This window comes from Salarias fasciatus, chromosome 13 (genome assembly GCF_902148845.1).
Source record: "Salarias fasciatus chromosome 13, fSalaFa1.1, whole genome shotgun sequence".
Lineage (NCBI taxonomy): Eukaryota > Metazoa > Chordata > Actinopteri > Blenniiformes > Blenniidae > Salarias > Salarias fasciatus.
In genome coordinates this window covers 6,481,211-6,492,770 of record NC_043757.1, presented here as the reverse complement: position 1 = coordinate 6,492,770, position 11,560 = coordinate 6,481,211, and the positions used below count along the sequence as shown (strand labels likewise).

The window sequence follows — 11,560 nt, the reverse complement described above, 5'->3', positions numbered from 1 at the left end:
GTCAAGGAACAACTCTGACAGGAATTTTATATCCCTCTATCTATCATGCTTTATCCACCTCAGGGTCACAGAGTGCACAAAACGCCTGGACACTGAGCAGTTTTCCAGGGAAAAGACAAAAAAAAAAATTAAATGAAAATTACTGTTATTACCTGGTATAACATGCTTTCTCTCTACAGGTGTGAGAAAAACCCAATATCAGCAGCACTCCTCAGTATTATGTAGTCCACATCAAAAAAATATAGCAAATGAAAAACTCTGATGATTCAATTCTTATTCACACTCATCTTTATTTTGTTCACAATAAAACCAACATTAGATTAGAGAATACAGTTGTCTGGTCTCAGCATAAAACAATCTTTTTTTTTCTTCTGCTGACTTGAAGGGTTGCCGCAACAGATTATCTTCCTCAATCTAAATGTATTCCCTTCTTCCTCTGCTGTCACACCACGGTTTCTTTAGATTATCCTTCATGAAACTGCTGCAGAGAATGTTCTACCTTACTTTAACTTGAATAAAGAAAATAGACCTGCTGTATGAAAGTAAATTTGAAGTTCCTTTGTTTTGACCTGAAAGAGTTAAAAAAGTTACCTTTCTGTTCCTGTGCAGATGAAGAAATCCACCCTGCTGAGCTGCTGCTCTGACTCACACACACACACACACACACACACACACACACGTGTGTGTGAGTGTGTGGCAAGGAGACCCGAGAGTGTGTGTTAATGAGTTGTGCGTATGTGTCTCTCTGTGTGGAAGGCGTGTAATTATCTGCGCGCGTGTTTGTGCCAAGTTGTGGAAGTTCACCGTACTTTCCGCGTTCAGCAGATCGGCTCAGGCACAATAGAAGCAGCGCTGGAGTCGACCTTTATACAGACAAACTTTCAACACCTCACCTGAAACACGTCTTAAAATGAAAACAAGTCCATTTGCTTTCATTATTTTCCCTGAAATGTTTCTATTTGTGAAACGACTCTTTGTCATAAAGTGAGTATAAGCTGGGTGTGCCAGATAGGTGCTGTTTGCCGGCCGGTTTTAGTCCACCGACCTTATGTTTGCCACCCCTGCACTAAAGCGTTATTGTTCAGGTCGAATCAAACTGCTGTCTCCCTGCCGACAGGCTTTTATGCTGGATGAAATACCTCACTTTTCTCATGTAGCTGCTCGGGGGGAAAAAATCAATCCTTCTTAATGTGCGTTCTAATAGAAGAGGGAGAAAAATGTCCGCATCAAAATAAATGAAAAAGCTTTTCAGGAGTCTTGGCAAGCTAAGTAAGTTGTTTAATTTCTTTTTACCATAAAAAATGTCACAATGCTTCTGCATCGCATCAATGCAAACAGTTTCTGTAAAATGAGTGAGTTTATAATTGAACTGACATAAAAGGAAGTGCACACCAACAGGAGGAATATGAAGAAAATGCAACTCACTGGGAGAAATTCAGCTAAATCTGAAAAGAATAATTCAGTGTTTCTGTTAAAAATAAACACGACACAATCAGTCATTATTCAGTTTAATGTAAAAACTGGCTTATTTACAGCGATACAAATCATCTTCAAGCCGTTTCAGCTGCAAATTACAATATTTTCAGTGTAAAAACAATGATATAAACAAACAGAAGACATGTTGCTACAGTCGTACTGGGTCACTCGGAGTCTTTCCGGCTAGTTGATTTCAATTTCTGCAAAAAAAAAAGAAGAAAAAAAAAGAAAATCTCCAAAAGATGCATTTCTGTACAGCATTTCCAGCGAAAGCGATTCACACCAGCGTGTATTTGGGTCCCCTGAACTTCATGTGGTTTATTTATGAGACAATTCCAATGAGCTTTTTGTATTTCCGTTAAAGCAATCGTGTGGAAAAGTATCATGATATTGTTGGCTTTTTAGTAGAAAATACAGTATTTCTGAATAAAACCTTTTCTTCAGGTAATTCTTGTGAATCAAAGTGCATGTGGCCACAATCAGAAAGAGATCGCACAAATTTGACCAGCATGCAAGGCGTGCCAGGGAAAACCCATTCATGTCCAAAAAAGCCATTAGAGCGGAGCTTTCTGGAACAACGAGCTTGGGTTTGATGAAGTGAAGATACAGGATGTTTGGCCGCGGTTAGCAGGAGATTTGCTCCGTGCACATCAAAGACAAAAAACATCACACCGGCTGGGAAGCAGGGTGAAGGAAATGTTATGGAGTGAGGCTGCTTCACAGCCTGGGGGGCAGGGTTGGGGGGGGGGGGGAACGCGGTCATTGATCCACCTTCCAATCCTGAATCACATCAAACACAGCGTTACATGAAGCAGACCTGTCAATGGGATAGTATCATTGTGCACACGTGAGAAATAAATGGTGCAAAAAGAAGAAATTGGGGGTCGGCTTGAAATGATTTTGATTTAAGTTCTTGTGAAATGCGGTGTAACAACCTTGAATATTGGGCACCTGAAGGGATTTTGCATGAATGAGGAGTTACATCATTCAACAGTGGACGGTGAATTATGCAAAGTATCTATTATTTCTACTAAGAATTCTGCTTTTGGGTGGGGGTGGGGGGGTACTTTTCACAGTGAAAATGTTTACTTTTGCTTGTGTTGCTCAAATATACCAAATCTTAAAGAAAAAGCCAACAGTTATCACCTCACTTTTCCACACTACAGTCCAAAGAAACTGGTCATTTTCATGTCGTGATCATTAAACCACCCGCTCCCTAAATAAATCAAAAACAAAAAAACTATAAATAGAAAAGCGCGACGTGACAAAGCCGCTTTAAGCAGAGGCCAGAGTCTCTGAAAACCCTCAAAAGTCGCGCAAACGTTCCCGTGCTCTCACACCTCCGAACGGCGGGCGGAGAATGTGGGCACCGCCCGGTTTCCATCTCACTTTCACACGGCGGTAATTCATCTCTCGGTTTCTCCTCGGCCATGCTCCCCTCGCGCACATCCAGCTGTGATACAGTACTTCGTAATGAGGTTGTATGTTTCACACGGCACAATATGAGGAATCGACGTGCAGTCGCGGCGCTCTCAGTGTCAGCGGCGGGAAAGCGAAGCGAAGCGGCGAGGAAGACGCTGAGGGCTCACTGAGGAGTTGCAGGCAATCCGACGCATCACGTGGATGGACAACGGTGATTTGAGTTGCCTCAGACCTCAGAAAACTCCTGCCTCATTCAGGCCTGAATTCCTGGAGTAACTGGCAGCAGCTTGGAAGACCCCCCCCCCTCCACTACATATTGTCGTGTTTACTGCAGGACGTTTGGAGCTCTGCTGCAGATGGAATATATTCTCATTTGTTTTTCTACGCATACAGACATAGTGCAAAAACGACTTCATCGGCTGAGTCCGTGATCAACTGGAACGCCACAACCGATCATTCTCCGAGGAAATGACCTTGTGAGGAACGAGGAATTCTGAGCTGCAGGCAACAGGAGGGAAGTGTGAGCAAGCGTGATTAGAAACTGAGAGTAGTGTGATACAGTGTGGTTAAAAACTGAAATTTACAACAATCATGGGCTGAGCGTCATCTTTACAAAAGCAGGGCGCATGTTTTGTGGAAGTAACAAACAGCAATCCAGCCAGAAACGGACGGTGACGGGTTCCACAGGGACTTTAAAACGGGTTGACTGGTTAACTTCATGACTTGTGTCCGTCTTGCACGATCGACACGACTCCGTTTCCTCTAAAGGTTTCTGCGGCCTGCTCCCTCACCTGCAGTGTTTAACGTCAGCGGGCTGAACAGACGGTCTGACGCTGATTACACAGGCTGATGAAAAAAGGAAACTTTGCAGCTGAATTCGACACTATTAAAACACAAGATTACACAGACGACAGGGTGGATGAAGGCTTATCTGAGGGTGATGAATGCCATGAAGTCGCGGTGTTGACTCAACTGTGCAAACAGCCACGCAAACCAACACACACACATATGATTATTGATTGTGTTGCCACAAACCTGTGTTTGTTGCTCTGGTCTGGTGAACTTCACATGGAGCGTGCAACAGTGATGAAACTATTTTGTTTTGGGGGACCTTGAACCTAAGTTATGTAACAAGAGGAATATTTTTTTTTTTTTTTTAATAGCCCAAAAACCTATTTTGGTTGCAGTCAAACTGGTTTCAAAGTCCAAAAAGAAAGAAAGAAAAAACTTTTCTGTCCATCACAGGTGATTTAAAATAACCAACATTGCTCCAAGGGAACACGATCAACAAATTTTCAAGAATCCTAAATATTGAAAAAGAAAAAAAACCATATGTGCATAAAATACTTTGCTGAGGAAAGTAATTGATCTAGTTTGTATTCATAGGAAGGAGTAACGTGTTTTCTGAATGGTGAAACCAAGTGGACTCTTGCATGGAAAATGAACTGAAGTTTAACTAGTACAAAGAGTTTTAGTGATAAAACAAAAGTACCTAATCTGAAGCGACCGCGTCGCCACCGTTTGGCTGACCATCCGGTAACAAAACCCTCTGTGACTCTGCGTTATTCTGAGTTTGATTCCAGTCCAGAAATCTCTCTCTGGGTATTTGATGACTTGGCAGACCAAAACGAGACTTGGCTGCGTCTGAATCGCTGCGCTAATAAACGGATTACATGACCTTGTCAACAAACCGACACTTGAGGCCTACATTCACTCCGCCGGCTGCTGATGGTTAAGCCAGGAGGCGGGGCAAAGAACGGTGAAACTGCTTTGAAGTTTAAGAGTTTGGAGTTAAAACAAAATGACTCAACACAATGACACTATTACCGACATGATTCTGGATTTGGTTCATTAAGGGAATTTTGACAACTGGGCATCTAAGTAGCAACTACTCAAGCTTTATCCTGGCACTCAGGAGTAGTGGACTAATCGGCTCCAGCGTTTGGGCTGTTAATGTGCAAAATAATTGTTTTAATGCTGAACGCAGGCAGAGAAAAACCCTGTTAATGCTTTTTATCTAAATCTAAATATGTAAATCCAAGAGTATTATAAAGTACTTAATGATAAAACCAATTCATAACCTTCACAAATCCCTCATAGAAACCAGAAGGTTCATGTTAAAACGGCAGGTTGGACTGTTTGAAGTTCTTCATAACATTTTGCTTCTTATTCAAAGGAATTCACGGGTTTGGATAAAAGGCACGTTTCATCAGATATATCAAAACAGATCAAGTAAATGGTCATTTCTTTTCATTATTTTAGGGCTGAGAAATTGCTGATGCTGCTGTGAAAGCTCAAAGTCATACTGTCAGGGTGAGTCGGTGAAAAATGTATAATTCCACAGCTGCATGAGAAGATTCTTGGAAATTTTACTGTATTTTTGCACCAGAAGGTATCATTAAGACTGGCTTTATGTTGGGATTGCAGTAATTTTTGGGGGTTTTCCTAAATTCATAGACATTTTCTTTACACAGTATGTGGCTGCTGAACTAAAACGTGTGACACCCCTGCTTTAATACATAGTTAAGTAGTCATAAAATATTAGGCTGAAAATATATCTGTAAAATAAAATAAAATAAAATAAAAACCCCTGCAGTCTCAGTGCATCTACTTTGAAGTACCTGTGAGGGGATAAAAATCCATAATTACGTGAAGGATGGGATTTCGCAGATTTACTTGGACTATTATTCCAGGACTCAGTCGTCTTTTTAGTTAATCAGTATCCAAACTTTCAGCATGTGATACGTTTCTGTTATTGAGTTGAAGCAATTTCCAATTTGAAACTAAGTATCTTATGGCACAGTAGTAGAACAGTCTGTCGGGACTTTGGTCCAGCTGGTTTCCACGTGGGTTCGACTCGGTTTCATCCTGGATTTTTTTTTTTTTTCACGAGAGATGAGTGATTTTTAAAAAGACAGTGAAGTATCCTACAGCCTGGACCCGCATACTTTAACAACTCCGGGTCTCTGGAGTTGCTCACCTGGGCAATTTGTAATCTCTGTACAATCAAAAAAAAATAAAACAAAGCTGTAAAAAAGTAAACGAGCAACTGTACAAGGCACATTTGATTTTCCACAGGCGTCATTTTGCAGAGGCGTACTCGGGTGATACAGCAGCCCCTGCGCTGAAACGGGAGTGCAAAACTTCGCCTCTTTGGTTGTATCACAAAGGCTCAGGAGCCATAAAAAGGAAAAACAGTGGTGCAAAAAAAACAAAGTCCAAGAAAGTTAGAGTTCCTTCCTAAGACGAAACATGTTTCAACGATTTAAAAAGTGGAGGGAGCAGAATAACATTAAAAAAAATTAGGTTCCCAAAAAAACAAACAAACAAACAAACAAACAAAAAAAAAAAAGAGGCATTTTTCTTCAACACATGATGAAGAGAAACGCTGCTACAACTGCTGGGTTTTCCAAAAGTCTAAACCTGAGAGTGGTCCGGGCTGTTCGAGGTGCCCTGCAAGTACATTATCCGCCCGAGGAGGACGAGCAGGAGGCTGACGCACAGCAGCGCCACGGGCTCCTGCTGGATGTGCGGCAGCAGGTTGAGAGGGATCCCCGGCTGTCTGTGTCCGCCTGCCACTCTCTGCAAAACACACACACACACACACACACAGGAAGAAGACATGTTACACTCCCAAGAACAAACAAGTTGGTCTGCACCCAACATTGATGGCAAACTGAGACTTTTCTAAAAGGCATATTAGAAGCACTGAGCTGATTTCACTCATTTTTGACCCATTTCAGCAGAAACGGTTAATAAAAAAAAAAATCAGTTCTGAACACGTGACGTGCGTCGTGACGTACATCAAGTGTTCATGTAAACACCTCAGAAACGCTTGATGTCTTCAAATCAAAGGGTGAAACTCATCATACTGTATGTTTACATCCACAGGAAGCACGTAAGTATAGCTCTCAACATCCTGCCAGCGTTCTCTTTTTACTCTCCCCGCCTCCAGGTGAGACGAGGTGTCTGAATGCATGTTTCTGCATATGTGTTCAGTCTTTCCTTATACTTTTGCTTGGTCTTCTGAAGTTTTACAGCTACCTTTTACCTTTAATTTTATTTAATGCATTCATAATATGCATATAGACACTGTATAATTAGCACAAGGATGCTATTTTAACCTTCATTATGCAGGAATTTAAACATAATATCACATATTAGACCAAAAATAACAATATTAGTGAAACACATGAGTTACATTTCAATATACCAAAGAAAGAAGCAAAAAGCCGTGCACTGACGCCAACGTGTACAGTCAACAAACGCACTAAAGCACTCAGGTAACGGACAGAATTAATTCTGCTTATGCATAAAGTGAAGGATTCAACAGAAACGATGAGATCACATTTTTTAAAGGAAACTTAAGGGAGTCTCGATCTGCTTACAGCATCCATCACATTCACACACTAATGCATGGTGCTGGGATACCATTAAGTTCAATCTCCTGCCCAAACACATCTCAGCACAGGGGAGAGTCGGGGCCAGATGGGAATTGAGAGGAAGACAAACCATAACTCAGTCACAAATGCCCCAAAGTCAAGATTTATGCAACTCAGTGGCATGTTTGATTCCATAAACTGGAGCTGTGGTTAACAGTCTTGGCTCAAAGAAAGAAGAAGAACAAATTCCAGGCAGCGTTTGTGCAGAGCAGGATGTCAAACGCATTTTAGCTCGCGGTCTCACACACAGCGTAGTTTCACCTTGACTGGGCTGGAAAAGTACCAAAACCATTTAAGTTGAAGCTGTAAAGTTTTTCCTTGTTGTGGCACACAGTATATGTGATGAAAATGTCTATAATGTCACAAAAAAACAAACATTTTATCATGAATCCTCATGAAAGATTAAACTTTCTGGCACAAAATACAGTGAAATATCAAAAAAGAACATTCATGGTGCACGTTTTAACGAACCCACCCTGACTGCATGACCTCTGAGGCGAACGCTAGGCTGTATTTTCACAATGAGGAAACGAGCAAACCTGCATTCACCAGCTCCAATGATCATGACTGTACTAATCAACAGTACTAATTTTGTTTGGGGAAAAAAAAAACTTGGTCAAATATTCCGCAAACACATTAACAACCAAATTCCTCCAGCTTGGATAAACAGTGTTGACAGTGTTGTAATTGAGTTATAAAGCTCATCTCAGCAGTTTTCCTTGACTTTTACTGTTTTTAATCATCTACTCTGCAGGCAATCGTTTGGTCGCCTGCAGGCTGAAATGGGTGTTTTCTTTTCTTCCCTACAGTTGACAGCTCTGTCCTGGCCTCCGTCCATCCCTTCAGCTGCAGTTTTCTTCAAAAAGAAAATCCTCTCGGTCAACACCGATGAGTTTGCCTGCTCAAGAGGGAGGCTGACCGCAAGAAAACACGATCCAGAAACGACACGGTTCAGATTACAGGCAAAAAGATTTAACCAGGGGTGTCAAACATAAAGTCCGTGGGCCAAAACTGGTCGGCAGGAGGGTACAATCCGGCCCAAGCACCAAGCAAAAACTGCAGAGGAAACACTGGTTTTTTTTTAAAGTAGTGAACACAACACAACCCTGAGACCTGAGGTGAGATGACAGTGATGCTGCCATGAAAGCTAGCAAGCTAGCATTAGCCTTAGCCTCAAAACCATGCTGTCAGAGAGCGTTTGTAAAAACATGCATCGTACGAGAGGAGAAGTTTTATTAACGCTTCATTGTATTTTATTCTCAAGAGTATAATTAAATTTGGCTTTATGTTATAATTAAAGTCATTTCTGGTGGTTAATTGTTTGGTTTTGTAAAAATACAGACATTTTCATCATATATACTCTGTACCACAAGAAAGAAAACCTTTAAAGTTCAAATTTAAAGGTTTTTATGGCACTATTTCAGCAGTCAGGCCCTGTTTGACAGTCCGAATTTTCTAATGAGACTTTTGCATGGATTATATATAAACGTATGGTGAAATCACTAAATCGACCCTGGTGACAAACATTCAGTTCCCCAACAAAAATAAACCATTCTCAGCTGCTGTTTCTGCAAAAAAAAGTAAAGCTTTCGGTTGTAAAACTTATGATCAGACTGAGGCATTCACAAAAACAACTTAGGAATTTACAAGAGCAGGAATAAGTTTTTCCGCTGGAAGACGAACGTCCTGTTTTGGCACTGAGCCCCTCAAATACAGCTCGGCCGGATGGACTCTACAATACCATCCCGACATCGGCTGGCACAGCTTTCTGCCCCGGGGCGAGGCGGCTCTGTGAAAAACAGGATCTTTTACGGATGAGAGTGAGAGGAGTATATCAAAGCTGTGTGGTTTTATTCGAAAAACGAGCCAGAAACCACAGAAACCCCGAACGCCAGCGGAGGAAACAGGTGAGGGGAAAACTAGTTAACCCTGAAATGAATCACAGCCTGCTTCTAATTTGTGCTTCCTACTCGGAGCATGTTCAACAGACGACCACAGGGCTGCCAGCATACTAATCAAAACACAGGAACCAGTTTAGCATGCACGGCAGATTCATAAAGACCGGTGGAGAAAGGAGATCGACAGTTATGATCACAAGTGACTGAAGACCAGTCACTAAAACAAACTGGACCAAACTCAACAATGGGATAATGACAGGATGTTATTTGTTGTGAAGGAAACCACCTAATAACCTGGAGACACTTAACAAGAGTCAATCAAGACTGGAAAGATTACAGGACTTGAGAGAAGGCGCAGCTTCATGAAGGAAGGAGAAAACTGATCTGGAAGAGGATCATTTCTGGGGGGTTTCATCACATATATTCATCACATATTCTTTGCATCACAACAAATAAAAAGCAGCTTGGGATTTCAAAAAGTTTTCATTTAAAGGTTATCATGGAGCTGTTTACCCGGTCTGGCATATTAATGATGAATTTGGATTGTATGGATGTGACCCTTTAACTACACCCCTGCATGACAGTGTCATTGTGCATGAAGAAAAATGGCTGATCTAACTGGGAAATGCAAATTATACATTGCGCAGGAGCCTGTGTAAATCCTGCAGATCTATATTTACGTATATTTCTCCTCTTGTTTTTGTCTGGGGCTTTAAGTTAAGGTCCAAATCAAACCACTGGCTCTTGATTGGTCTCTCAGCTTTTCTGCAGGGTAATTAAGTTAACTTTTTTCATGCATTCAGTAATTACTTAACAGCTAAAAATGACAATATGATGTCCATTTGTACAGTAATTATATGGAAAACGTGTATATCTTTCATGCAATAAATTCTAAATGTAAAAAAGGATGATGGAATGTTTCAAAGAGCAAGATCCTCCAAGCCTTGAAGAACCCTTAAGTAAAAACAATCATTTTATTAAAGATTTTTTGGCGCTGCCATCCATGCTGTGGTGCGACAATATCTGTAAAACACACTGTATTAAAAGAAGCTCAATGAAAACAAAGGCCAGCATCCTTTTTTTTTCTCTCTCAACGAAAACAATCTGCAGAAAAGCCTCCATGAGGCACATCTGGAAAACCACTCCATTATGACAGGACATGCGATACCTGGATTTCTATTTTCCCCGTCGCCAATCATCACATTATGAACTTCGACATTTGAGACAGCCATGTAGGAAGCAGCTGAGCGTTCATGGAGGGGAAACGATTTCTCTGCAGCTCAAACCGAGCTCAATGTCATCCAGGCGGTGTTGTGCTTGGCAGCGAGGCGAGGAGCAAACGGTTCGCATGCTGATTTTTTTTGGCGATTCGGTTTCACCTCTGCGACCTGAACGTCTGCCATCGCCATATATCAAGGCTGCTCTTCGATCGGCAGCAAACATGGCCCAGAGTTTGGCATCTGACCTCAGGCTCTCTTCTAAACTTTGAGAATATGAAGGCAGCACAGAGCAGCACTTATCCCCCAGGGATTTATTTTTGAAGGTTACGTCATTTTTTTCGCTCTCAGAGATGTCATTACAGCTCCTTGTTTTGGAAACACGAACATGATTATTAATGGGAAACTGCTAAAAGCACATTAGACGCTCATCTCTTCTCAAAACAGCTTTGGAAGACTGACACAGGCGGAGGTTCGAGAGTTGGCAGAGTCGCTGCGCTCTTTCCTCGCCTCAGCAGCCACTCATGATTCCCCCGTCAGGACGAACTCCAGCGTACGGAGGGAGGGAGGGAGGGAGGAGGCAGCGTACTGGCAGATCTACGATTCCCAGGAGACAAAGCAATGCACTGAAAGACCGTTTCAGAATTACATGTCCGAATTGATGATCTACTGATGTGCAGACACCACTGGGGAGTATTCTGCTAAAGGTAATTCCTGAAATATCGTAGTGATCTGCTAAAAAACTCATCCTGGTGTCTTTTTTTATCAATAGAATAATTAAGATATGCAGAGATAGGGAGAGGATCACCGATTTCAGCTCGGGTAGCAGTGTAGTGTTGTGTCTTCTGCTCTTAATAAATCTGCTTTAAAACGCTTTCTTTGAAATGATTTTTATGTACATCTGCTGCAGGAAAGCATTTATTACTTATTACTAGTTTGCAGTCTGACGTGGTTGAATCTTTATGAGTTCCAGCGCTCAGAAAAGTTTGACAGTTTGCTTTCTTGGTGAGTGGTGATGAGATTTTCATATTCATGGGCCTCATTTAGAAACTTTAATCCACACGCTATCACCTTACCTCATCATATGGATCAAACGCAGGGAAAG

At 41.6% G+C, this 11,560-nt stretch overlaps 1 protein-coding gene across 1 annotated transcript in view; it reads right to left on the bottom strand.

Annotated features, from left to right (window-relative positions):
• Positions 1-5,719: 5,719 nt before the first annotated feature.
• Positions 5,720-11,560, bottom strand: part of LOC115399802 (protein no-on-transient A-like) — a 21,777-nt gene continuing 15,936 nt past the window's right edge. The window contains exon 4 of the mRNA XM_030107371.1: positions 5,720-6,480. Coding sequence (XP_029963231.1) covers positions 6,316-6,480 — 165 coding nt within the window. The 3' untranslated portion in view covers positions 5,720-6,315. The remainder of the gene's footprint in view (positions 6,481-11,560) is intronic.